Source organism: Vanacampus margaritifer, chromosome 1 (assembly GCF_051991255.1).
Source record: "Vanacampus margaritifer isolate UIUO_Vmar chromosome 1, RoL_Vmar_1.0, whole genome shotgun sequence".
NCBI lineage: Eukaryota > Metazoa > Chordata > Actinopteri > Syngnathiformes > Syngnathidae > Vanacampus > Vanacampus margaritifer.
In genome coordinates, this window is record NC_135432.1 from 21,808,227 (window position 1) to 21,835,875 (window position 27,649).

At 39.8% G+C, this 27,649-nt stretch overlaps 1 protein-coding gene across 3 annotated transcripts in view; it reads left to right on the plus strand.

Moving 5' to 3' along the window:
• The first annotated feature begins 346 nt into the window (after positions 1–346).
• LOC144034764 (cilia- and flagella-associated protein 47-like) overlaps positions 347–27,649 on the plus strand; it is a 42,840-nt gene continuing 15,537 nt past the window's right edge. The window contains exons 1-48 of one of the 3 annotated variants that reach the window (XM_077543798.1): positions 347–800; positions 1,907–2,064; positions 2,171–2,286; positions 2,750–2,888; positions 3,097–3,181; positions 3,250–3,390; positions 3,470–3,639; positions 4,142–4,242; positions 4,518–4,747; positions 5,094–5,304; positions 6,426–6,645; positions 6,728–6,880; positions 6,957–7,116; positions 7,214–7,310; positions 7,393–7,609; positions 7,689–7,933; positions 8,750–8,880; positions 9,358–9,480; positions 9,549–9,680; positions 9,754–9,831; positions 12,015–12,162; positions 12,261–12,343; positions 12,950–13,130; positions 13,212–13,297; positions 14,696–14,912; positions 15,000–15,204; positions 16,252–16,363; positions 16,474–16,574; positions 17,134–17,234; positions 17,322–17,435; positions 17,523–17,742; positions 17,826–17,897; positions 18,026–18,163; positions 18,621–18,702; positions 19,569–19,664; positions 20,710–20,896; positions 20,999–21,096; positions 21,878–21,994; positions 22,637–22,771; positions 23,482–23,594; positions 23,796–23,946; positions 24,760–24,848; positions 24,916–25,002; positions 25,374–25,413; positions 25,511–25,651; positions 26,546–26,651; positions 27,080–27,309; positions 27,449–27,584. In XM_077543798.1, coding sequence (XP_077399924.1) covers positions 657–800; positions 1,907–2,064; positions 2,171–2,286; positions 2,750–2,888; positions 3,097–3,181; positions 3,250–3,390; positions 3,470–3,639; positions 4,142–4,242; positions 4,518–4,747; positions 5,094–5,304; positions 6,426–6,645; positions 6,728–6,880; positions 6,957–7,116; positions 7,214–7,310; positions 7,393–7,609; positions 7,689–7,933; positions 8,750–8,880; positions 9,358–9,480; positions 9,549–9,680; positions 9,754–9,831; positions 12,015–12,162; positions 12,261–12,343; positions 12,950–13,130; positions 13,212–13,297; positions 14,696–14,912; positions 15,000–15,204; positions 16,252–16,363; positions 16,474–16,574; positions 17,134–17,234; positions 17,322–17,435; positions 17,523–17,742; positions 17,826–17,897; positions 18,026–18,163; positions 18,621–18,702; positions 19,569–19,664; positions 20,710–20,896; positions 20,999–21,096; positions 21,878–21,994; positions 22,637–22,771; positions 23,482–23,594; positions 23,796–23,946; positions 24,760–24,848; positions 24,916–25,002; positions 25,374–25,413; positions 25,511–25,651; positions 26,546–26,651; positions 27,080–27,309; positions 27,449–27,584 — 6,637 coding nt within the window. In that variant the 5' untranslated portion in view covers positions 347–656. Of the gene's footprint in view, positions 801–1,906; positions 2,065–2,170; positions 2,287–2,749; positions 2,889–3,096; positions 3,182–3,249; positions 3,391–3,469; positions 3,640–4,141; positions 4,243–4,517; positions 4,748–5,093; positions 5,305–6,425; positions 6,646–6,727; positions 6,881–6,956; positions 7,117–7,213; positions 7,311–7,392; positions 7,610–7,688; positions 7,934–8,749; positions 8,881–9,357; positions 9,481–9,548; positions 9,681–9,753; positions 9,832–12,014; positions 12,163–12,260; positions 12,344–12,949; positions 13,131–13,211; positions 13,298–14,695; positions 14,913–14,999; positions 15,205–16,251; positions 16,364–16,473; positions 16,575–17,133; positions 17,235–17,321; positions 17,436–17,522; positions 17,743–17,825; positions 17,898–18,025; positions 18,164–18,620; positions 18,703–19,568; positions 19,665–20,709; positions 20,897–20,998; positions 21,097–21,877; positions 21,995–22,636; positions 22,772–23,481; positions 23,595–23,795; positions 23,947–24,759; positions 24,849–24,915; positions 25,003–25,373; positions 25,414–25,510; positions 25,652–26,545; positions 26,652–27,079; positions 27,310–27,448; positions 27,585–27,649 lie in introns of those variants that run through there. The other 2 variants (XM_077543807.1, XM_077543815.1) reach the window with 2 other exon arrangements.

Genomic DNA, 27,649 nt, shown 5'->3' on the forward strand with positions numbered 1-27,649 from the left:
ATATTTGTACTTGGTTATTTCCCACCACTAACTTCCTTCGATTATGTGTATATAATTTATGACCATGTCATAGTAACAGACATTTACGCAAGTACAGTAACGCATGCTAGTACTAAGGTACTTTACTTCCCACCTGGCTATCTTCAATTTTGATACAAAATAACAAACTTAAATGCATTAGCGCAGATTCGCTATTTCACCACCTGTTGCTTCCATTTTGGAATTGAGAAACAAGACACCGTGTTTTATTTATTGTACTTAAGCTGAAGTTTGTAAAAGCTTAGTGAGTCGACTCGTTTCCATGGCAACACGCGTAGCGTCTTACCTCTGTCAAGGTAACGTCGGCTTCGAACATGAGTGTCGGTCTGCGAGACATATGCTTATTTAATTTTCGGAACAAGATGTTTGACTCGGGATCTACACTTTGACTAGTCAGTTTCGAAAACATTCCTTTCCAATTTAAAAGACAGCTTAAACGTCACGCGCTATACGTATCGCTGCGTAATAACATTTAGATGTTTATCAACGTGTGTACTATTTGGTCGTTTACGCAATTAATGTTACCATAGCAATAGCTAAAAAGAAAGAAAGGGGGAAAGAGACGGATGACTTTTATCGGGTGCTTTGGAGATCTATAAATACCAAGAGACTTAATAATGGCCAAACGCTGCATTAATGTTGATCCGCCGTTCGTCGAATTCAAAGACGTACAAATAGGCAAGGTCTACAAGACTGTCATCACAGCTACTAATGTTGGCAGAATCACGAGGGAAATATTCTTTGAAAGCCCCAAGTTAAAGGTAAAGTATATTGAAATTTTGTCAGACTGTCTCAAGTAAAACAGTTTATCAATGCACTCGCTAGCAAGTAACAGTTGAACAATGCACTCGTTAGCTTCCATTAAGATGAAGCCAATTAAGGCCTAATTGTATTTCTTCTCCGAATAATGAGGTTCCTTTTGTCATGTGTAGTAGTATTGTTTTCAGTCTGTAGTCTAGTACGTTGAGAATTGTACACATGTTTTACAGATTGGAAGCAATGAGTACTACGGTTCAAGAAAAAAATGGTGACAAAATAATTACTTGGATTTCTGCACAACAAAATTATCTCAATAAAGTGATCTAATCCTCATCTAAGTCACAACAATGTGCTATTTATTTAAACTCATCACACACAATTATAGACTTTTTTTTCCTTCCATGTTATCATTAAGCATAAACGTAAATGTCACTCTCCAGAATGGAAAAAGTATGTGACCTTTTGGATTTAGTAAGTGGTTAAGCCCTCACATGGCAGCAGTACCCTCAACAAAATGTTTCCTGCTGATCTGCAAAACAGTCAGGAAGAACTTTGGACAATTCTTCTCAAAAGTGTTTCGGACAGTGCAGCAATATTCTTGAGATGTTTGCTGTGAATCGTTTCTTGAGGTCATCCCACAGCATACCGACATTCCTGAAAGTAGTAACAGTGATTAACTTTCTCCATCACATCTGTTTTACCATGGACTCATGAACATCAAGATTTTTAGAGGTACTTCTGCGACCTTTCCTGCTTATTGCAAGTTAATAATTCTTAGTTGTGGATATTCATCGGGAAATGCCGAATCCCTCTTGAGAATAGAAAACTCATAACTGTGTGGTTTATAATAGGGCTGGCAGCTTTAACTAACACTTCCAATGTCATCACAATGATTGGATTCTTGGTAGATTAAAATTAGCTCTTGGAGCAGTAATTTGTTTCCTGCACGGTTCATTTTTGAATTGTGTTATGACTTCAATGAAGATCAAGTCACATTTTATGCAGAGATCCAGGTCATTCTAAACAGTTCCTATACTATTTCTTGCAACTCTATGAATGATTGGGTGAGTGGATTTGTATTGTTCTTTCTTTTCTTGTTTTCACACAGGTGTTTAAGTTCTCAGCACCCAGATGTGCTAAGAATGTGGCACCTGGTTTGTCTGTGAGTGGCTTGCTGGAGTTCATCCCTGAAGAAGAAGGGGCAGTCACAGACTACATTTATGTTCATGTAGATGCAACGGAAGCTATTGAGGTCCCACTGCAGATGTAAGAAAGCATTATTTGTGAAGCAACACATTTTTTTGAGTCACGGTCAAAGATGTGTGAATATTTGCTATTTGTTTCATTTATTTTTGTGAATGCGTTCATGTAGTTCTCCTCGGGCTTGCGCCCTTTTCATGGACTCGGACTTGGACTTCGGCTTTCTTCCTGCCAGCAGTCAGATTATCAGCAGATTTATTCCTATCACTAACCGAGGAACAGCATCAGGTAATTAAGGTTCATCTTTGCCGTATCATTTCAGGTGGCTATTAGAGAACTCTTGAAGCATTGCCCTGGCACATTGTGTTGTGAGAGAGGTATGCCAATATCACCAATGTAGAGCAACAATTAAATGTGCTTCAAGTACCACCCTGCCAACACACGTCATCATATACTTCAGTATAATTTTTGTGACTTTTTTGCTTTGTGAGGTTCCATGAGATTTTTCTCATGTAAGATATGTGCTTTGGCTCAGTAAAGGATAAGAAACACTGCGTGGCAGTGTCAAAACACCTGTAAAGAATTTAAGTACAAATGAGAGACTTAATAGGGAAAAAAAGCAAGGAAAAAAGTTAGCAATTTTTTCATTATAATTATTATTATGTCAAATGTTGACTCTGAATTGGACTTTTAGGTTATTATATAATGTACGCTTTTATTTTGATCTCATTTGTGCGTATGTTGTTTAAAGGTCTGTTCCAGGTGCTGCACAGTGGAGATTCTTTGGTTCGATTTTCTCCTTGCAGTGGAGTTGTAGCGGCTGGTGCCACCAGGCGGTTGACAGTTGAACTACATGCTGACAAACCAAGACAAGTTGACGAAAAGGCCCTGTAAGCTTGTCTTCATTAAATTTTTTCTTTCTTGGATCTGCATGAAATTCGTGTAAGTAATGAATGATATTCAGCAGAATTTTTTTTTGTAGTTTGTGCATTGTCTTGATTACTAAAAAGTAACAATGTCGGGGGGGGGGGGGGGGGGGCGCTTCTTTGTCCTGGTAAAACATTTGACTAATTTTGCTTTGTGTGTCTACCTTACTAGCGTTAGGCTTCAGAATTGCTCCACTGTGGTTCTCAGGATCAGAGCTCAAGTGGTTGAACAACATCTTGAGATCTTGGACTCACAGGTAATGCAGCTAATTATCACCGTCCCCTTGCTACACAATGTCTTTATCATCTTTCTGAAATTCTACAGGGGGCCCCCCTGTCCTGTCTTTGCTTCGGACCTGTCTACTTTGGGACGTCACGTGTGGAGCGTGTGGTTTTGAAAAACAATGGACCCCAAGCATGCGACTGGGTCTGCTTACTTGCGGGTTCTGCCGCCGGAGCCGAAAGTGTAAGTCTTTGGCAAATGGCTGCAGAACTGCAATGAATGTCGGAACGTGGAATGTGATGACGATGATGATGCTGTGTAGGGAGCAAACCTTGACAAGAGCACAGACTTGGCTTTGCTGGCCAAAATGCAACGGCGCAGCCCTGCACCCCGCTGCCCATGTCCGGTGGTGGAGTGTATTCCGAACCAAGGTCGACTGGGACCGTACAAGAAAAGTACTGTGGCAGTACGCTTCAGCCCCGTTTTCCATAGGTAAACCTAAAATTGTGTTTGAATACATGTACTCAGATAATTTAACAATATATTATTCTATATCCTCCATAAAGACTGACGGACATTACTGCGACTTTCTAAGCTCTTGTGACCAACTCCAACATGTAAAATCATGCCTGTATTATACTGCCCCAAAGTGGCCAATGCACGCACATCGGAAGGTGCATACAATGGCCATCGAATTGAAGCAAAATATATCATATGGCAACAGTTTACATATTTACATTTGAATTCATCACTAGTATGTCACAACTGTACATTTTTATAAAGTACAATATTGTAGAGTGCTATTTTTCTTATCAAATTACATGTAAAAAAAAATTAAGGGGAGGAGCAGGTGGCTGGAAGAGATTAAGGGCATTTCCATTCTTTTTAACTGAGAAAGATGATGTTCTAAGGGGGGCCACAAAACAAATTAAATTCATATCTCGAGGCGCTACAGTATTGGTACTCATAGAAATCGCTAAATTCCCGCCCTCAGATTACATGTGAGGCCTCGATGCCAAGCCAGTCGACAGGACTACTGTCTTTTTCTACACCTGGACTCAGTTAGAAGCAAACATGGCTTCACTCACAAAAATGGTATTCACAAACACACACTTTTTTTCGTTCAGAGTTTATTTTGACACATTGATTCTAGTTGTAGTTGCTGGTGTATAGAAATGATTATATTACATTAATTTGGTAAACAATCCAATATTGGGATCATTAAAGACCGGGGCATGTGGTATTATGTCTGAGTTTTGAGGTTCATGTTAAAATCTCGGTTTTGGTTTCTTTGTGCTTGAGTGGGTTAAAAATTTGGTTTGGATGAGAGAATTTAATGAATAATATTCTTTTCACTTGTCTCTTGCTAGCTAACAGTACTGTCGAGTTGGCGGTTACGGGCACCGGGTTGCCTGTGGCTCTGGTTCCAAGTCCCTCCAATAGGTTTGACTTTTCCACCTGTGGGGTGGGCCAGCGTGGGGAACACCTTTGCGTGCTGCAGAATCTTTCTCCGCATCTTCCTATTCACTTCCGCTTCCGAAAGTTGGCGCTTTTTGGCGCTCAGCCCTGCTCCGGCACTATTGCCCCTGGACTTTTTCAGGTAAGACTCTGTGTATTTAATGTTTCCCAACGTTTGGAGACTTTTTCATAATGTTTGTAAATGTTTGCACTCGGATACTTGTACCCATTTGGCACACCTTAAACAAAAATGTCACAATACGTATGTATACTGAAATAAAGATGGTCTTGTTTCGAATTACTCACAAATGTACTTACTCAGTGGGAATTCTGGGCGGATGTATTTAAACACAAAGCTAATACTGTACACAAATGTATTATCTAATATTGGTTCATTTGGAAAAGTTTAGGAATTTCACGGCACTGTACATTGAAGCCCAGCAGTGCAATACATCGGGGCAATTATGTTCTGTCTCTTGCTTCCTCAGGACATAGTTTTGTATTTCAACGCACGGCAGCAGGGGACTTACCAAATGTGCCAGAAACTTGATGTTTTGGGCTACGTCGCTCGCCAGAGGGCTAATGACACCAGTGAGGATGATGCAGAATTAAAACTTGGCAGCTTTTACACGATCTCACTACACCTGTCCGCCATCTGCAAAATTGAGATGACACCTCCTTCTCCTAAATTAAATCCTGGTAAATATTCCAAACTCCTCAAATACTTTGGGATGATTCAATTTAAAGAGCATTCAGTCCAGGCGTCCCCCAACCCCAACACATTTGTTATCGCTATGATAGTAAAAGAGTTGTTGTCAAACTGGGATCCATAAACCGCAACTTGAGAAATCATAAATAAATTATTGACCATCCGCCCATCCATTTACTATATTATTTATTATTATTGTTGTTATGTATTCATGCTTAGGGGCACATACTTCGGATCAAAAGTTTCCAACCTGTGGATAAATCTTAGCTTCCAATGTGTAAATTGGCACAAATTGCCGCACAATGTTCAATGCACATGCCAACCCGTCCTAGAGACATAAAAATAACGACAGCATGGGAAGCCTGATGGGTCATGAAATGGTGCCCCAATTTTCTTTGATGAACTAATTTGCTCCCAAAAACGTAGAAATAAGTTCTATTTTAAATGTTGTCCCACAGACGTGTTTATATCTTTTTTATGTTTATTTTAGGCTAGAGCTTTGATTCAGCCTCTGAACTGCAGAGAACGGGTGACGCAATGGCAGTAATTACAAAAACGACCATCAGGTGGCAGCAGAGTATAAGAGATCAACCAGGGCCATGTTGCAAACAAGCTCATTTACCCACAGTTCTAAACAGATTTGTGAATAATGATGAACCTTAGCTATATTCTAATGCTAATTGCTGCAAAATGAAAACAGATACAAATATACTTTTTTTTCTGATGGAAAAAGAGATTCTAATCTTTCTTTTGGTGGGTTCCATGTTTTTATAGCAATGAAACACAATATTCTGCGGGTCTTGCAAAATCAGTCAAAATTCAGTAGAACAGCTGGGTGCGAAGGGGGTTGCTTCAGTGAAAATGTCAGGGAGTAAATGAGTTTAAAAAGAAAAAAATAAGGAAGGGGAGGAAAAAAACAGTCCCGATGTTTACGTTTGTTAACATTCTCGTTGCAAATACTTGGCATGTTTTTTTTTTCAGTTCAGCCCATCATAATCCTATGTATTGTTTACAAAATGTCATCATATTCACCAGAATTCTCAATGAAAACATAACCTCGGCTCATGTAATACAAGTCATTTGACTTTTTTATTATTATTATTTTTTTTAGGTATTACACCAATAGTGACCAATCCCACCGGTTTACGTCCTCATGTTTCATCCAGTCAGTTGGCCTGCTGCTATGGAATGGTGCGCGCTGCCGTGGTCAGCGCTCGTAAGACAAACTTCCACATGCATGAAAGGAAGAAATTAGCTGATGAGGAGTTTCTGGCTTTGCCGAATGACCGAGCCACCAGCGTCAGACCAGCTACACCATACACACAGTTTAGGTAAGGTTTGAAAGGAATTACTGTAAAACATTCCCCCCAAAAAGATGACAAAATGCCTAGCCCCTGTTTTTACATTCTTCAGGACCATCTTCACCGGAGTACAACGATACAGCTATGTGGATTCCGATTATGGCTTCACTTGGGAGGAGGCAGAGCAAAGACGTCTACATAAACAGATTTACACCGACTTCCTCAAGCAGCTCAGACAAACACGCATGCAGAAGATCAAGACAAAGTAAAACGAAAGATATTTATAAAAATGGTCTAAATTAAAGTATGTGATGCAAACCAATCTAACGTTTGGTTAATAGATTGGAAGAACAAACGGACAACTTGGGGATGATACCTGCTGAAGGCCTTGAGCCACCTAAGCTTCTCCTCCGTGACTTGAAAGCCTATCAGAAGTCAAGTAGGAGACAGAATTATACTTCCTGTGTCCTGCTCAAAGGCAGGGCCCCCAGTGCCAGGCAGGTCAGCAACATGATCCACAGACTAGTCAATTAATGCTATAATATTTTTCTATGCAAAAAAAAGTTTTTTTTTATTATTATTATTATTATTATTCTAGGGCACAGCAGATTCACCTGCAGTTCCAGCTACTCGCCAGGAGATGGCAGACTGTGACAGGACTTTGACATCGCAGGAGCTTTACCAGGTTATCATAGGTCAGTTTTTTAATATACTGCATATCCATATACTTATATCAAATGGCATTAGTGTCTTATGCTTTGTCTGGTTTCCCATAAGGCCCAACATTTTTGGACTTTGGTGAGGTGTGTTTACAGTCAGTGTGCGAGCGGAAGGTGGAGTTGATCAATCCCTTGCCATCGTTTTTGCGAGTCCAATTTGAGGTGGACTGCTCTGAGCTGCAGGGCTCATGTCCCCTGTCTCACGTGCTGGCACCTGTTTCCCACAATGTGGTAATCCTGACGTTTCAAAGCAACAAGCTGGGTCACTTCCAGAGGTTGGAAGAGGACGTCACATAACATCTACTTTACTTCTAACCACACCAGTCTTGTTGAAATCTATTTTTTGATCTCCAGACCTGTGTCTTACACAGTGAATCAGCAACATCTTGGACAGATTCTGGTCAAGGCCCAGGTTGTCCGAAATTACCTGGAATTGTCTACCCACATGCTGATGCTTGGCCCCAACGCAAACCTGCTCGCCTCATCAGGCTACCGAAGCTCAGTTACTCTACGGAACCCGCGTAATCAGGCAGCAGAATTCACATGGCGGCCTATTGTTCCAGAGAGTGGCATCCTCTTCTCTATTCGACCAGCCACAGGTTCTGACAGTGTTCATAATTGCAGTGGCGGTCTCAGGGCCTTTATAGATTTATCTGACTTCATCCAACTTTTTTTTTTTGGGGGGGGGGGGGGGCAACTATGCCACATTTGGAAGAGTTAGGAGTCAATATTTATTTAACAACTAATGATGACAAAACATTAAAAAAATATAAATAAAAAATACTCAGCAGAGATGCTGATTATTAAACGTGTTGTGATGCCCTCAGAGTGTGCCGTAATCAAGTTTCTCTTCTGGGCTCGGCAGTATTAATGTGTGCAAATTGCTACAGATATGTAAACAGGTTTTGCTGTGACCAACCAATCAGTGGACAGAAAACTCATGACGCCATTGAGAGCTCCCTGTGAGGATGAATTTGAAATCTGATTCAGGGTCTGCCCCATTGATGTTTAATTACATGTGCAAGCACTATTGATTTGGGAGGAATTGACATGGCCTCGCAGAGGTTAAAATCTGATTGGATCCACACAAAAAAAATCGAATATCCACATATAGTGCATATGAAAGGTATGCACACCCCAGTTCAAATGCAAGTTTTTATGATGTAAAAGTGACCAAGAAGTTGAAAAAAAAAAGAATTAAAAAGCTCAGATAATGTAGTTGCACAAGTCTACAAATATAACAATTTAGGTTTCTGTTATAGATCAGTGCTTCTATAGTGTTTAGCCAGCAGAAAAGGCCTTTCCGGACCTGACCGGTCACCACTGCCATATTGATTTTATGCACTTTTTTTTTTAATTTGGATAAGTTTATGTTGTTCTAAGTGGACTGGGTCCAATGTGTTCCTCTTCTTCAGGTACAGTGGAGCCATACAGTGAACTGGATTGTGAGGTGGTGTGGCATGCCTCTTTTTCATCCCCTCAGGACGGAGATTTTGACCTCTATTGCATTGATGGCAACATACAACGCCTACACTGCTTTGCTAAGGTGTCTAATGAAAATTCTCCTCATGACTGTAGTTTTGATTTCTGTGTGATCCTGCGATGAAATACATATCGCTGGCGTGGACCTTATAATTATAAATTTGGCAAATTTGATATTTTTCAAAAATGGCTATTTGTACACGATCAATGCACATGTAGACTGACAATATAACAAACTCACAGGCGTTAATTCTTTCTCCTCTGGGGAAAACTTTACTAATCCACAGTAATTGCATCTTAGTGAGTAATTTCCAGTAGTTGTGAAACTCTTCTTTAATTGTGTCTGCATGACTGCGGCATACCGTACCCCTAGCGGCTAAGCCGTACACACCAGAAAGCTGCGATTAATTAATCAGGATGCACAAACTTTAATTAAATTCACATTCAGTTTAATTTTTGTATGGTATTATAAACCACCATTGTGCCATTTGTTGAGCCAAATTAATTGTAAGTGCTCTCTTTCATTGTTTTCTCCTCTCAGGTTGGCCCCACTTGCATCCGACTAGCAGAGAACCGGTTGATGTTTGAGTCTGTGCCTCTCAACATGTCCTCTGTCAGAACTATAATCTTGCACAATACTGGCCAGAACCATGCGTACTATCGAGTAAGCCCACCATCAACAATTTTGACATCTCTTACCGTCCACATTAAGACTAAGATTGTCTGCTATAGGTGCTTGATGTCTGTCCTCTGCCGTGCATGGTGGTCATCCCGTGCGAGGGAGTGGTACCCAGCCGAGGGAAGACTGTTCTAAAGATTCATTTCAACCCTGATTCTGTCATCAAATTTGACACTAGAGTTGCAGTAAGATAAAATCCGAGTAGTCAGTGGAACAAAACTGATCATTTGGTCAAAGTGAATGTGTTTGCTTATACAGATAGCTGTGAAAAACATGGAGACAATTGAGGTTCGAGTCGGTGGATCGGTGGAGCCGCCGAATGTTGACATCAGTATGGTGAGTGTCATGACTAGTTAACAAAACTCAATCAATACATTTCGTGTCACTGTCTTTTATTCATGAGGCTCGGGGCTTCTACTTGAGCACAAGTAGGTGCTAGGAACTAGTGAAAGGTCATAATACTTTGCTGAGGCTTCAGGTTATGTGTTGGGTAAAACATGAGTTGTGTATTGGGGTGTGTGTTTATGGAGGACCAAAACTGCCCAAATTCAAAATAAATAAATAACTAAATAAATGACTAAAAGTGAAAATAAAAATGGATAGAAAAAAATATATTAAATTAATTAAATAAGAATAAATCAATATAAATGGAAATAACAATAAATATATATATGTATATATATATATATATATATCCATAAATAAATAAATAAAAGTAAAAATAAATGCAAAAATAAAAAACGAGATTCAAAAAATAAAAATAAATCCATCCATCCATCCATTTTCTTAACCGCTTGTCCTCACAAGGGTCGCGGGGGGTGCTGGAGCCTATCCCAGCTGACTACGAGCAATAGGCGGGGTACACCCTGAACTGGTTGCCAGCCAATCGCAGGGCACACAGAGACAAACAACCATCCACACTCACAATCGCACCTATGGACAATTTAGAGTATTCAATTAACCTGCCATGCACGTCTTTGAAATGTAAACCGGAAACCGAAAAACCAAAACCGGAAAAGGAAACCGGAGCACCCGGAGGAAATCCGCGCAAGCACGGGGAGAACATGCAAACTCCATCCAGGCCCAGGAAGGCCGAAGCCCGGACTCGTATAAAAATAATGTTGGAGTAAATACAAAAAATAAATATATAAATAGAATAAAATATCAATCAATAAATAAAAACGCTCTGCTCTCACATTTATTTATTTCATGCTGCGGACGTTTTGCCAGGACGAAATGTTATTCAAATGAGGGGACGGTCCTTGGGTTGGACTCCGCCGTTGCAAACCGCCTTTCATTGGTCGAGTGAGCGGCTCTGCGAACAAGGAAGTCTCACCAGCTTGCATGGAAAGCTCCAGCAATGGACGACTATCTTGTCCACTGTCACCTCGACTTGTTGTCGAGCAACTCAAGTCACAAGTTATTTATTTTGATATATATTTTTATTTTTTTAATCTCGTTTTTTATTTTTGTATTTATTTTTCCTTTTTTTTAAATGTATTTATGGATATATATTTTTGTTGTTGTTTTTATTTCCATTTATAAATATTTTTTGTATTAAATTTGGGAATTATTTTTTTTGTATCCATTTTTATTTTCACTTTTAGTCATTTATTTATTTATTTGGAATTTTGGCAGTTTTGGTCCTCTATATGTATTTAGATCGAGGGACGTCCAAACTTTTTTCCCGAGGGCTGCATGTATACAAATCCAACGATGCAAGGGCTACTTGACATTCTTCACTCAGAACTTGACACACAAAAACAATCCATCATATATGCTATGCGAAGTAATTTTATATTGTTTATACCGTATATACTGAAATTCTCATTAAAGAAAATGCAATGTCACAGCTTTCTGTTTAAGGCAATTATTAGGCAGGATTTTAGTTTGTTTGGAAGAAATACACTTTAGTTATAGAACTACAAATAACTGAAAAAAATACATTAAGTGTAAATTAGTGACCACATGTCAAGCCTAATAAATTTGAAGGGAAAAAAGCAACAAAAAAACAGATACATTTGTTTGTTGTTCACTTGATGTAACTTGTAGCACATGTAAACATACAACACTCCATATGGTCGTCATGGTAACAAAGCCTATAAGTGCTGACAGTAGAGGAGGGCTGGATTTTAAGTGGTGTGCTAAAAGAGGTTGAAAAGTGTAGTATATTTGTTTTTATCAATGGCGTGCTTTCAGTAAAGCCTGTATTCATCTGAATACTTCACACCTCTTAAATGTATAATAAAGAGCCAGTTCTCCAATTCATGAAACAATATGTTGTCATGTCATCTTCAAATTCATTATGGACTGGTGTGTATATGCATGCATGCATTTTCATTACTGTTGATGTATTTTCAAAGGGTCTACAGCCTATAATGCTATAATATTGTACAGTATTATTAGAATTATAGCCTTGCTAAAACAACTAATCTAATCGTGCCAACTACTTTTGCATGATACTATACTGTATGACTTGAATAGCGTGCCCCCTGGTTGACTCACTACCCTCTACACAGGCCCTCTTTCATTTCTACGGCGTCCATATTGGTTCTGAGAGAGCGGTACCCTTTGCAGTGATCAACCGCTCATCAGCTGCAGCTCGGCTCACCTTTGACCTGTCCCAATATCCAGACTTCTTTCTGCGGCTTCCTCAGTCTGATGCAAGTATGCTAGCATCCACATGATTACACACTGCATCATTATGTGATTACAAAACAGAAATTAAAATTGGTATCAATCTTTTTTTCTTTTTTTTTTGCAAGAAGATAATCCTGCAGTTGTGAGGGTTGTGGAAGCGAAGGGACGCCAGACAGTAAACTGCTTTCTGGTCCTTTCCCCTACCGAGGTAAGAAGCTCAGTGGTGCCTTGAGATCCGACTTACTTGACTTGCGAGTTTTCGTGACATGAGAGGTCATTCGGCTGTTTTTTTTTTTTTATGGGGTGGTGGGTTGACTTGAGATAGAAGCGCTTTATGATGGCAGCAACTAGCTTCACAACAAGCAGAAGTTTAGCTGGAATTAGTGAGCAATCTTCAAAAATAATTTAATAAAGAGGCTTCAAAATGTTTGTTGCCACTCAGTTGAAGTTTACTGTCAAACTAAGCACAAAACAAAGAGAATTACATGTATCGTTAAAACAACCACTTAGCCTAGCCTTTGAAACTGCTAACTTAATGCTAATGCTAACACATGGGAAATGGCAGATATGGACAGGCAGGTTAAATTGAAGCAAAAAGTTTAACAAAAATGCTGTTTTATTCTTTATGTTCTATGGATTTGGTGGTGGGTGTCTGGAACAGATTCATGGTATTTCCATTCATTTCATTGGGGAAGGATAATTTTAGATACGAGTGTTTTAAGTTATGTAAAAAATTATCTCAAGGCACCGCTGTATTTTACATTGAAACAGGAAAACTTTTAATAAAGAAACGGAAGAAAATGTCTCTCTGCAGTTAGGTGAATATGTCTTTGACCTGCCGTTGATGGTTAACGGAATGAGATGGCCTCTTGCTTCTCCGCCGCCTTCCCCTTCGTCCAGCTCGCCTTTCGTTTTATCTGGCAGCAAGTGCGTTATCAAAGTGATTCCCTGGTCTATCAACATGGCAATGCAACAACCGCATATTCAAGCCACAGGTGGGCTCCGTCATGTGGTGGTGGTGATGATGATGATGCCCTCACACACTATCATCTGATGGCGTGCCTTTTCTTAAATAGTGCTGTGCGCCCCCCTCGAGTGGTCTTCATCAAGCCTACAGTTCCATGTGGAAGCTTTTACACAACCGCCTCAATCTTATACAAAGGTAATTATTCTACCAACTATTTCCATTGCTCTCAAGAATGTAACATTTTCGTTTGAAGGTGTGTACAAAAGAATTCTCAATCTGATGATCCAAATTTGGATTGTTCAGCCTTGGCCAATATGGCCTTATACTGCAGCTTTGTTATTGTTGTATCCATCAATAGACGTCACTGTGCTGTACATGAGACCTTATCTAACACGGGACATCAACTCGCCAGCTCATTCAACTATCCTTCACCCCAAATGTGTGAAGGACAGGTCTGTCTCTCCTGCTGTCCGACACTATATAACCACCACTGCTCTAAATAGCTTTTACAAAATTGTCCATCTATCTATCCATCCATTTCCTATATCGATTTTCTAATGAGGGTTACGGTTGAGCAAGAGCCTATGCTAGCTGGCTTCAGGAGCGTACGCCTTGGACTGGTCACCAGCAAATAGACAAACTACCAATCACACTCTTTCAGACCTAAGGACGTTTAAGAGTCTGCAGTGGACCAAACATGCATGTTTTTGTAATGTTTTTTTAGATGTTATTTATAGGGATGGGCGAGTACCGATACAAGGGTGCTTGTGGCCATTTTACGATCAAGAACTAGAAGTTAGAACAATACAGGATTGCCATTAATTTCATGCTATATTGTGATCTATACTGTAGAACTTTCTTTAAAATGATGTAATTAGTACTAAACTACTAGTGGTATCGATACTTGGTATATTGGACTGGGCTGGCCTGCGAATAACTAAAATCCGCAAATAATTAACAGCCATTGAAATGCATTGGGAACCATTTTTGAAAACACAAAAAGTTATTTAAAAAAAAAAACGCTCATAAATATTCAATATACGTTTTCCATGAAAAATGGGCAATGGCGGCATGGTTGCCCCTCAAGAAACCTGAAAATGTAAATAAAATTAAAAATAATGATAATAAATTGAACTTTTTATTTATTTATTTGTGAATATATAAACCCACAAGTGCCTGCTGTTCACATTCATTTTTGTATTCGTAGTACAGTACCTACTGTATTTAGTCATGTACAGTCCACCATTCATTGACACTTATATATTTTTCATCAATAATAATAATAATAATAATGCATTCGATTTATACAGCTCTTTTTTGGACACTCAAAGACGTTTCACAGTGGTTGCATTATTCGTGCACTCACACATTCACACTCTGGTGGCGGTAAACTACTTAAGTAGCCACAGCTGCCCTGGGGCAGGTTGACATCAATGTATAGAAGCCAAATACTGCTGCTGCTTATTTTGCTCATTGTCTTTGCATGATATTGTAAATCAATGGTCTGCTTTTTTTATGTGCTTATTCGCATTTTAGGATTTTACGGCTACTCACCATCATGTCTTTTTTTTTCTTCTTCCTTTTTTCCGTTAGTCACTGGAGCTCAAAGCCGCATGCGAGGAGAGCGTCTACTGGCACAGCGTCCATGTGAAGAACGTGTGCTGGCAGTTGAAGTTCAGCAGCATGACACCGCTAGAGGGTAGAGGAAAGGGCGAGCTGCATTTTTCTGTGTTTCCATCATCGGGGTGTCTGAGGCCTGGTCAGTCCATCTGCTTGGCAATCAGGATCACGCCAGAGGGATTCACAACATGTGAGAAATGACAGGAAGCACACCTTCATCTCTAACAGGCATCCTTGATCGATTTATTTATTTATTTGTACACTTTCCATCCCGTAGACACGGTGACCAGGCATACCCTCTCTCTTTACCTGGAAGACGAAGAAGGGGGCAAGATGAGGCAGCCATACAAAAAGCTTCCCATAACTATCATCCACCAAGTCCCCACTATAACCATCACCCCTCCTCACTTGTTCCTGACCCCAGTACCCTTGGAAAGCAGCATAACAGCCAGACTTACTTTGCTTGCCGCAGGATACACCAGGTTGGTTCACAAGAAGTTAGTGATAGATGCAAAGATTCACAGGTGGATACTTCATTTATATATTATTACAAGCAGCTACAGTGGATATATAAAAAGTCTACACACCCCTGTTCAATTGACAGGGTTTTAGAATATTGAAGAAAAAAATGGCACTAAGAGAAATAATTTCAAAACAAGTTGCATAAATGTACACACCCTCTTATAACTGGGCTCTGGCTAATCGGCATTGACTAATCACATTCCAACTTAAATAGGAGTCACTACACACCTGCCACCAAGTAAAGTAGCCCAAAGGTTTTGTCCTAACACCGACTGCTCTATGGAACAGTTCATAATTCCTTTTACTTTGTGTAAGGTCCCGTTTCTAGATGAAGAAAAACAACCGCAAATCATGATGCTGCCACTTCCATTCTTCATTGTATGTTTAATATTTGTTGATGTGATGAACAGTGGTATGTTTGCGTCAAAAAATATTTTTGTTAATATGTTCAACATTGGTTTCATCAGAACATAACACATTTTTTTTCACGTGTTTGGGATATTTTGGTATGCTCCAATGAAGGTTAAGTCCGAGCACAGGCACATTCTAGTTGTGTACACTTGTGCAACCACGTTATTTCACTTTTTTTTATTTTTATATATCACAAAAACCTGGCATTTGAACAGGGGCATGTATAGTAGACTTTTTCTATCCACTGTTTTTGTTGTATTAGTGCAGTGACGAACTGCACATTTCCCCACATGATTATTGAGATCATGATGATGACTCATGTACAGCCTCCTTGCATATATTTGTCACTACCCATTTGGATGCTATATACACCACCATTATGAAAATGTATTACTTTAATTGATTGTTATTTTTATATGGTTATGGTAATTTACCAGCTGTATGGAGTTACTTGAAATTCAGGAGCATAGAGGAAATACACTCACATACACATACTCATATTTTTGTTTGTCATAGACTTAAATACTTCCACTTCTCATAAACTGTTCAATATACTGTATTTTGCATGATAGAATGAAGTACTGTATTTTCTGCAGTGGAACCAGCTTAACAGCTGAGGTAGATGAGGTGGTTCAGGACGATGGAACCAAGGTGCAGCCAATCTGTGTTACTTTCCCGGACGGTAACACCATTCCCGCCCAAGAGCACGTAAGGTTTCCACTGATCTTGAAGTGGATTTACACAATTTCTCTTCACTCCCGTGTGCATCTTAGTCTGTCGCTCTTGAAATAACCAACCTGTTCATTCATCCATATCAGATATCCAGTGTGACCTCACTGATCTGCCGAGTGTCCTTTTTCTCCACGGTGACTCTGTCCATTCGCACAAGTATCACCTTCACTGACCACCTAAACAACGGGTAACTACCTGCTGGTAATGTAGCTCGCAAAAGTGAATACAATGATCCTTCACATTTTTGTAAATACAGTATTGTATCTGTTCATGGGAAAAAATGCAAAAATTACACTTCTGTTGTTTAACAGGAAACACTTTCCAGCCTCCTCATTATATTTCATTACACAATCATAACGTCAAAACTCCTTGCAACAAAAGTGAGTACACCCCTAAGTGAGAATGTCCAAAATGGGCCTTAAGTGTCAATTGTGTGTGGCCGCCGCTGGTTTCCAGGACTGCCTTTAACGCATTGTATCAAAGTGGCATTTCTTTAAAATATCCTCAAAAATGAGGGGTGCACTCACTTGTAAGATACAGTAACTGACATTTCAAGGTCAGTCAGTTATTTTGGATGATTGTTTATGTATTTGCGAACCATCAAAAAAAAAAGAAAGGAGATGCTGAGTTGCCGCAGCAACAACAGAAATGATATTTTCCTGAATCCAAGTAACAGTGAAATGATTTGGAGGTTATTTTCTGCTCAATATATTTTTGTTTGTTTGACTTTCATCTGACTGTGCAAGATTCAAGGTCAGGTTGTGTGCCACAAGTGACAACTGTTTATTGACTGTGTGGCCCCAAATGGCTTTTCAACGATCCATGCACCAAATAGTTCTCAGGGCTGGTAATGTATAACAGAGAGATACTAACACAAACGATCTTCTCACTCAAGCTAACACTTTGTACTTTTTTGTATTTGTGTGTCATTTAGGGGCCACAGTTTTCGAAACCATCACACATCACACACCAAGTCCTTCATCCGACCCAACATCCTCCTCTTCCATGTTTGATCCCATCAGCTCAACGCTCAAGAACTCGTCATCAGGTCAGAAAAAGCCACGGTTAACTAAACATGTATTGCTTTGTGTTGTTTTGTTAACTGTGGAACTCAGCAAGAATGTTTTTTGTTTAGATTCCTTCACACAAAGTGACAGCGGGAGTGAGACCAGCAGCCAAAGTTTTCGTAACACAGACACTCCACAATCTGATATTGGTGTGCCACTATTCCCTGCTGCAACGTCAACGGAGGCCCAATATTACCAGGATGTTTTATTAGCATTGCAGAGGTGGTTTAGCTTCTTTGGCTGGCTCATTGGGCCAAACCCAATCATGATACCACACACACTCAGAAGGTATGGTAGATGCTGTCGTACTTTTTTTTTTTTTTTTGCATATAACTGTTTGTCAATGAAATACCTTATGTTCCGTACTTTAGAATTGTGTCCGAAGATGTAGTAGATAATCCTAATGGACAGAGTCAGGGAGTCAGCCAAAAAAAAGACTCCAGGTATGCAACCATGAAACCTACAGGCAACTGAACGGCGCTGTCGGCATGGATCATAAAATCATGTTTTGCCTGGTTGCGTCTTTCAAACTTGTATGTTTTGTTGTTATTTTAAATGGCGCCCGGTGTAGGTCTGCAGTGGAGATGATTCATCATCTGGCGGGCAGGCGGATTCCCAACATTTCTCACTGTCAGACCTTTTCCGCAGATGTACACCAGCGCACCCTCCAGCTGCTTCAACAATATGAGGCCATTTTTTCTTTTCTCAGGTAAGCTCATGTTGCAACACTGGTTCAATTAACATCCCTGTACCACAGTCTCGACAGTGCATCTTCAGACACTAGTGGTAAAATGAACTTCAAGGGGGCAGCATCAAAGTGTTTCACAATCCAATTCAAAGAAAGTAAATGAACTGTTTGATTAAAGGCATTGCTTTCGTGTCTTCAGGGATTTTTATGTCTACGATCAAGCAAGAGCCTTAGTTTTGGTATCAAAGGGCAAAACAGCACTTCAAATAATGTTATGACTTAAATGGAAATCTTTGTCAAACGATAATCTTCTTTGTATGTCGATATGGTTGTTTTGAAGTGCTGTATAAATAAAATTGATTTGAGTTGAGTTTGTCAAGTTATTTATGGTGATTCTGGATTAATGTCTGTTCCCAAACTAGAATGCAACTTGAATGATTTCCAGCTGAATTGTTTTTTTTATTTATTCTGTTCCCAGAGTACAGGGAGCTTGTTTGAGTCACATCCGTGCTGAGTACCTACTGGATGTGCTCGAGTTTAACTACTGGTGCACCCTGCAGGTATACTGTACACACCCTCACTCAACAATTTGCCTCCACAGCAGGGGTGCTCAAGTTCGGTCCTCGAGAGGCCCTATCCAGCCTGTTTTCCATGTTTCTCTCCACTAACACACCTGATTCATGATCAGGATCATTATCAGGCTTCTGCAAAGCTTGCTGATTAGCTGATCATTAGATTCAGCAGGGGTGCTCAAGTTCGGTCCTCGAGAGGCCCTATCCAGCCTGTTTTCCATGTTTCTCTCCACTAACACACCTGATTCATGATCAGGATCATTATCAGGCTTCTGCAAAGCTTGCTGATTAGCTGATCATTAGATTCAGCTGTGCTGCAGGAGGGAAACATGGAAAACAGGCTGGGTAGGGGCTCTCGAGGACCGAACTTGAACACTAAAAATAAGCTACTTGAAATAGTTAAAGGAAAATTAAATGAATGGAATGGAATGGATCCTTTTTGTCCAACTTAAAATGATTAATTACTGTTTTTTTACAAACCATTGAAGACAAGACGTTATTCCACCATGGAAACAGAGAATATAAAATAAAATAAATAATTAAAAGCCCCTTATCATTATGATATTCTTACCTAATCTACACTGGATCCACCAATATTTACCAACATTTAAGTCAGCCATAGTGTTAGAGAGGCTATTGTCATTATTATAAGCCACTTTGAGGATTTTCAAACTCTAATAAAGTGTCAAATTACATACAACAACTGTAATGTACTGCAATGCAGTGGCATTAGTAGGGGGGCAGTTGGGGATTAGGGTGGCGCACAAGGGCGACATACAAGCCAGGACCACCAGCCACCTCAGATGTATAGTACTGCATATACATTATATATAAATTGTGTGTGTGTTTTTCAGCCCGAAGAGAAAGAGCCAGGTCTGGACTACAATAGTGTTGACTATGAGTCTCTGAGCAAACGATGCTGGACTGATTTTCTTCTGCAAATATATAAGGTGGAAGTTTTTCATTTGCTCTTGATTTTGTTGTATTGTTATATATTAAGATTTTGTGAATACACACTGTGTTCCAAATTGTTATGCATTATGGTTTAAGTAAAATAAACATATTTGAGATTTTGTTTTTCCGCGGGTGTGCATTATGTTGTTTCTCCTGTCTGTTTAAATCATTGTTATACATCTCAGACAGATTTTATGATTAGTTTAAGGGGAAATTAATTTTGGAGTTTATTCCCCCATATTAAGTCACAATTGTTATGCAGATGGGGGGAAAAAAGGGCTGTTTATGATGATAAACACTATCACCATAAGACTGTAAGCTGTATAATAGTCGTATATTAGAGGAAGGGGATTATGGGACATAACAATGACATATTCCTATTTCACAAAGATGCAAATTATACAATGTTAATTTAAAATGCAGTAATATGTTCTCTAAATTACTTGGCTGGAAAAAAATAGAATGCTGTCCTTGATGTGCCCTAAAATTGTGTTTTCGTGAGGTAGTTATTTTTATGGGGCACTTAAATGGTGTTATTGTTTTACAAAGTCATAGCTTACAATGGAGTAAAAAAAATAAAGGCAGTTTTGCTCACCATTTCTCTTTTCTTTTTGTCCTCTGCTGCAGCCAAGTGAGTGAAGTGTGCTGCACCTTGCACCTCTGGGGCCCTGCAGCAGCAGCAAAAAAATACAAATAAATTAATCATATTGATCGATAGCGATTTATAGATGAATTGGTCGGGCTCAAGACTGTAAGTCACATTTCACATTAACAAAAACAGCATATGCCTAATAATTTGGAACACAGTGTCCACTCCTTTCCAAAGTTATTAAAAAGAAAAGAGATGATACAATGAGATCAATATTTCCGCTTCTAGCTATCTACATCTGAGCCTGATTCAAAACTGAAACTAGAACTAGAAAATAGCACCTTTTGTTCTTTGAGTTCATGTACAAAAGCTATTTCTAGAGTTGTATGTGGTTGAAAAGCAAACATTTATGAAACTGTGACTAACCAGCGAGATTTTGACTACTTCACCAGGTCTTGGTGTTATGTCGCGTGTCAGAGTGCACGCCCAACCTAACTCGGGAGAGAGATCAGGAAGATGAAGATGGAATCCTCAATATCCATTCACTACCAAGTAACCTCTACTCTCGTCATGAGCTCCTGCTTCTCTCATGGCTTAATTCACACTACCATCGCATGAGGGAAACGGTGTGGGGTTCAGGTATGAGCATTTCTAATCTCACGCGATTCAACGTCCTCATTGATTGGTCATATTTTTTTGCCCTGGTTTGTTTTATTGATGGTGAGTTCCTTCTGATATCAGGTACTGTCCCACCAGTACGTTGGATTGTCAATTTCGACTTGGACTTTACTGATGGACTGGTGCTTGCTGCGTTGATTGCTGCTTATTGCCCATACCTGGTCAGTGCGTGTTTGTGTACTTTTTTTTTTAAGGCAGGAGCCTGTTAAATGATGATATAATTTGTCATCTTTTGCGTGTTCCAAAAATTGGAGATGAGACTTCTTTGTGACAAAGGCTCCTTCGAAGGATGATTTATTACAGAGATCTCCGGTCACACAAATTGAATATCACGTAAAGAGTGTGTCAATCCAAGAGTGCGTGCCCCCTCCCTTGCGAGAGAGAGCTCTTATACACCCCAGTTTGAAAGCAAAACGCCTTTTTCTCCTCCCATGAATAAGAAAAACAGATTGTTTTCTCAGACAATATGTTACATAACAGAATTTTAGTACACAGTTCGCACCTGTGTTCATCTTTTAGACACAACATATTCTTCAGTGTACCAGTTCGTACTTTTTTCCCCAAACCAAAATCTCACAAACAGATTGAACTAGACATGGCCGTGGTGGTATAGTGGTTAGCATTCTGCGTGTGTGTGTGTGCTCTCTCAGGCAGAATATGTTCTCACGCTGGACACTGAGAAGAAATTTTAGACAAAACAAGGTACCAGATAGGTTAAGGTCGAATTATATTGAGTTTAACATTATTACACCTGCTCTACACATCTATAAAACATTTCAACATGGTTAGAATATGAAATAAAGAATTAAAAATGTTAATAATGTTAACAAGCCCCTTAATAAAAAAACAAAATATAAGGTTTATGTCACAGCGGCCCTAAATTACAAGCATGGGAAATTACTCAAAGATTTTTCGTGTGTTTTTATTCATAAATGTCTTTAGATCTCCAGCCACTTTCAGAGGATGTACACTACATCTCCCAACTTGGAGCAGATTCTGCACAACAACATCATTATTGTTCAAGCCTTAACCATACTTTCGCTCAACATGGATCTGCAGGTACAATTATGTAATGTATGTAGGTAACATATTTGACTTATTGTGAATATAAAAAGTCTACACAACCTTGTTCAAATGCCATGTTTCTGTGATATAAAACTGAAACAAGGATGAATCAATTCACCATTAATGTGACACATACAACTCAATTGGGATAAAAATGACAGCTTTCTAAGAACTGTAGTAAAAATAAATGATGTGTTTTTGCACAAGTCTACACACTTTCTTGGGGAAATGGCTATGTTCAGATTTAACCAATCATATTCAAACTCAAATCTAAATGGAAGTCAGCACACATGTGTCTCTGATTAACGCCAAGTAAAGTTCAGATGTTCTAGTAGGCTTTTCCTGTTAATCGGACGCACTTTAAATGGCGGCATGAGTTTGAATTTGATTGATTAATTCTGAACACACAGCCACATCCCCAGTTATAAGATGGTCTGCACCACATTTCAGTTTTTTATCCACCCCCCAAATGACTTAAACAGCTTATGGGTCACATCTGTGGTTATGAAGTGATTTATCTTGGTCTTATTTTTTATATCACAAAAACCTGGCATTTGAACAGGTGTGTGCAGAGTTGTTTTTATCCACTCTAGCCCAAAATGTCAGCTATAATATTGCATGAGTTTATGTATGCAGCCCACAGACTTGTCAGATCCAAACCCGGTGCAAATGTTGATACTGTGTGTTCATTTATACGAGAGACTGCCTCAGTACCAGCCTGCAAACACCATCACTCTCTCTGGAAGCCTGCACAGAACACTGAGCAAGCAGGTAACACACAATAACATTATACAGTAGCCTCCTACCAGTTAAATTCTATTACTGAGCAATAATGCAAATGACCTGCACAACAACTAGAGGGTACGAAAGTGTAGATGCTGTGGAACAAAAATGTCAGGGAAAGAAATTGTTTTAAATGCTTAGGAGGGAAATGAAGAAAAAACTCAAGATGGGCGGTAAAGCATAGCCAAGGTACAGCTATGATGACCCTGTATGGTTTTGCTTTGCATGCTTAATATATTCCGTTTAGTGACACTAAACTCCAGGGTTTGAATTTTGAGAATATTTTCTATCAATTTGCTATATTCACAGTAAGTAATCGAGTACATTTGTGGTCCACAGGACAAATTAAGAAAATATACTGTGCATCTTATGACACTACTTACACTTTCTGCATTGAAGCTGTTACTCATGTTAGATTTTCTTGCAAAAAAAATCACAACCAATGTATTTTCAGAATGAGAAAAATACATCCATCTAGAACATGCTTAAGATTTTGATCTCGTGTGTTGATGCACTTTAATTCCATGTGATTGAAATAGCACAATTGTGTGTGACAGATAATGAATGGATAGTGAGCATGGATAGGATTCTACACTACACATAGCCTCATATAGAATTAACAGGATGCCAAACATAAACAGGGATCAAACTTCACAGCCTCATACAGCATGCATGTGCGTCTTGTTTGTGGATTTCAGGTGCATTTGAAAAACCCATCCGCTTGCCTTGTCAAATACCGGACCATCCTTCTAGGACAGGATGCCAGTCTGTTCTCCGTGCCCGATGGCTCTGCTGTCACAATTCCTCCAAAGTAAGTAAGAACCCATAAGTCAAGGTGCTACTGTAAATACATTTGAGTATTGAAAAGGCTAATCATTCTGAATTGAGGCTAAGAAAAAAGAACCAGGGCTATAATGAAGCGCATCCTCAACACATGAATTGTTGCAGTCATGATTTGGAGACGTTGTCATTTCTTGAAAACAGGTGTGTTATCTGACTGTTGTCTCCACAGCGCGAGCACTGATGTGACGGTGCAGTACTGTTGCTCATTCCTGGAACCTAAAGAAGCTGTCCTACTGTTCATCTCTACTTCAGCTACTGGCCTGCATGGCACCACTTTGACGTTCAAAGTGAACACCTGTGTTAGTCAGATCACACCTACAGTAAGTCCAGTGTCATTATACAGGATCTATCTGGCTGTCTGTCTTTAGTTACAGCAGAAACTGGGGTCCCCATGGCATGTGTGATTTGTACCTTGGGGTGTGCAACAAAATACTTACATATGGGGAAAAGTACGCCAATAAAACAAACTTACTAAACCAATTACTTCTCCCGATGCTACCTGCACTTCTGGCTAATTGAAAGTTCTGATAAGATTGTGACATTCCATGTCTGATCTTTTTTGTCCCCCCCTCACTCTTCTCTCCGGGATAATCGCACACTCATGGCTTAGTCTTACAATGAGGCGCTCTACAGTGGCTACGGCAGTGGACTTTCTATTTTCAGGCTATTAGCATTATTACTTAGCTAAATGCGCAATAGTGACGGATAACCGCTGATGTGCAGGCAGGGCGCCAGGGTTTTTTCTCTCTTGGGACACAGGGGGGCTTGACTGATAGAGAGAGAGGGGGGGGGGGTGAGAATGCTAGAGGGGCTTTAACAAGGCCACACAGACTTCTGGCTGGGCATTTTGCTGATGCGAATGAAGGTGCTCAAGTTCTTACATAGCAAATCATGCTGGGGCCCAATTCAGGGGCCCAGTTTTAGCCACGCCCCAAATATCAGGAACAAAATAGTTCTTATAGTTCTCAGTCTTTGCACATTTTCAACAATTCTCTTCACACTTAGTTTTATGTATTTAGAATTCACTTTATAGTCTCTTTTATAACAACAATGCATTTATATCAGGCCTTTCATGATGCTTGTAAAAACGTTTAACTCACTCACTCACTCAGAGTATCCACCTCTCTTCTCAGAAAACTGTCAAGTGCAAGACTCCATGCTACGTGCTGAAAGTGATTAAACTTCCAATAACAAACACGTTTAATGTGGGAGCTAGCTTCAGGTAAGTGATTGGGTTGGGATTGGTAGGGTTGGGTTGTTGGCACAATTGTCACTGTCTGCTTATTCAGGGTGGTGCTGGTGGAGTCGACAGTCAACCCGTTGGACTCTGAAAAGGAAACCAAAGGCCTCGTTCAGCAGGCGTCCCTCAAAGCCAAGTAACACCAGCACAACATTAATGCATTAAGTTGAATAGCATGACACAATGTTCATATGGGGGGGACAAGAAAGGTTTTCTTGATAGTTCTTCAATTAACAACCAATCTCATTAACCATTGGGAGACTTTTAAGAAAAACACTCAGTGATTAGGTGCACCTCCACAATCAAAAAAGACATTAAAAAAAAAAATAATGACACTGTCAGAGGTAATACTTCAGCAATACATTATTAATATGAATGTACTTTGCAAAAGTGTAGAATTGCACAATCGTTTTTTTTTTTCATCTTGATGTGATCTAAATATATGCACGATGTGTGGTTCTTTCTTCCCTACAAGTGAAACCTACTTCCCATTCGACTTTGTTTCAGGAATGAAAAGACTTCAGAGAGGAGCTGTCACGAAGAGATGGCAGGAAAGGGCTCGGATCGTAGTTTGCCCACATTCATAACAGAGGCGCACAAACGTGTGTGAGTCCTTAAATGTGATGCGTGTTTGTGTGTCTTTTGCAGACGGTGATGGCAACGAGTTCATCAGCACAGTGAGCAGTGTTAGTCTGAAACCCGACCAGTCGGACATACTCAATCTCCACTTCCTTCCCTTCTGTCCAGGAGCCAAGTATTGCGCCGTGTTGCTCATTTGTCCCCAGGTCAGTGGTGTATGAACTTGTGTGCTGTCTGTGTAAACAAAAACTATTTACTTTTATATGATTCAAGAGGTGTGGGGTCGAAGGGGGGCAAAATCGCTGCTTCTGAAAAGGAACCTTTCCTTCCGCTGTAAAAATCATACTCCTGAAACACATTGCGCCATCCCACATTGTAAAATATACCAGTGGAGCTTTAGCTGCGATGGATATAATGGAAGAAATGTTCATGTGGCGGCCACTATCATTCACTGACCTCAACCCCATTGAGAACCTGTGGAACATCCTAAAAAGGAAGTTCTAAGTTATGAGGGTGGACAGCAGTATGCCTCCAAACAGCAACTGAAACTCTTTTAAGTTCAAATGGGTTCCTACACAGACAAACAGAGATAGTGTTTAATGTAACACACGGCTCCTATTTTAACAAAACTAGATTGAGAAATATGCTTTTTGGATTTGTGTTAAATTACTGTTGTTGTTGTTTTTTTACCACTGTTGTGTGTAAAAAAATACAAACACTATATTTGATAGTATGATTGTCATCATGGTGTTTTTGTTCAATAAAGTCCCCGTTATTACAGAAGCTAATATACACTAATTGTTGTTGATAAGTGTATTGACCCTTGAAAGAAATGAACAAAAAAAGCATGCTTATTGATTTCTCTCACTGTGGAGTTTTCACTAAATATGAATGAAGACAACCAATTCTTACAACGCAATTACCGTAATAAAGCAAAGCAAATAACTGTATTAGGGAAGTCTGACTGCTCTGTTAAACTCTCTTTTATGGATTAAAATTAATTCCTGGTGTGTCGTTGTGAGTGTGCATTTCTATTGATTGACCTCCCAGAAATCCAGAAAAGCAGACAGAGAAATTTACAAGTATCTGTGTTTCTCCAGGTCGGTGATATGGTCTGCATGGTGAAGGCAACTGCAGACTTGCCTCTACCTTCCCCTGTCAGAGTTAGGCACAGTTCAAACATATTCACCATCCCTGGGAACTCTGGTAGGAGACTAACAAATTGCCAAGCAAAATGCCTCAGGGATTTTAGAAATGCTAGAAACAAAAAATAATTGCAACACATTGTCGGTTTATCAATGCAATTTGGGAGCGCTAACTTGGAGCCAATCACAAGAAGGAGTCATGCCATATCATCTGTGAAAAAATGGGTCATCAAATCTCCTACGTTTTAAATGCAATGTGAGCAGATCACATGATGTGTCAACTCGCAATTTAGCTCCCACTGGTTGAGGGTTTTAGTCATGTGGCCTAGCCACTATATCAGGTACACTTGCACCATTCATAAGGTGTATCAGAAAAAATATGTTCATTATGATGGTAGTTTGCAGTGAAGTAGATCTGAAGTGTTTCATTTTGACAGCTGTTTATATTCTCATCGTGAGATAATCTCATCAGCGTATTTCCCTCACCAGTGGGCTTGGGTGGCTGTGTGTCAGCGCTGCGCCTGCGCTGCACTGTCGGACAGACGTGTGAGGAGCTCATCCGCCTGCCCCTGATCAATTCGTCCTGGGAAAACGCCCTGGCCATGTGGGCTCAACACAGAATGACCGCCATTGAACTCCAGAGACGGATGCTGACTTATACTTTGCACAGCAGCAGTGTGAGGGCAAGCATGGCGGCGTGCATGCTTTCCAAAAAGGAGGTATACACATCACATACTGTGTTCACACTTGGAACAGTAGCTGGTCTTCAGGACTACTATTTGCATTTCGAGGTGGAGGAGAGCAGTTTCATTCTAAAGAGAAAATTCCTATCCACTAACATGTCACTCCTTCTGATAGAGCCAAATGAGAGGAGTTGACTACAAAAGCGGGGTAGAGTACACCGTGGAGGTTTCATTGCCTCGATACTTTACTGTACCCAGCTCTGTTATAATGCCTATAAAAAAAGAGACCAACATATGGAAGAATCCTGCAGGTACACACATTGCACATACATGATGTGAAAGCATGAAACGTTCCTTGCAACAGTTCTGTTGAATA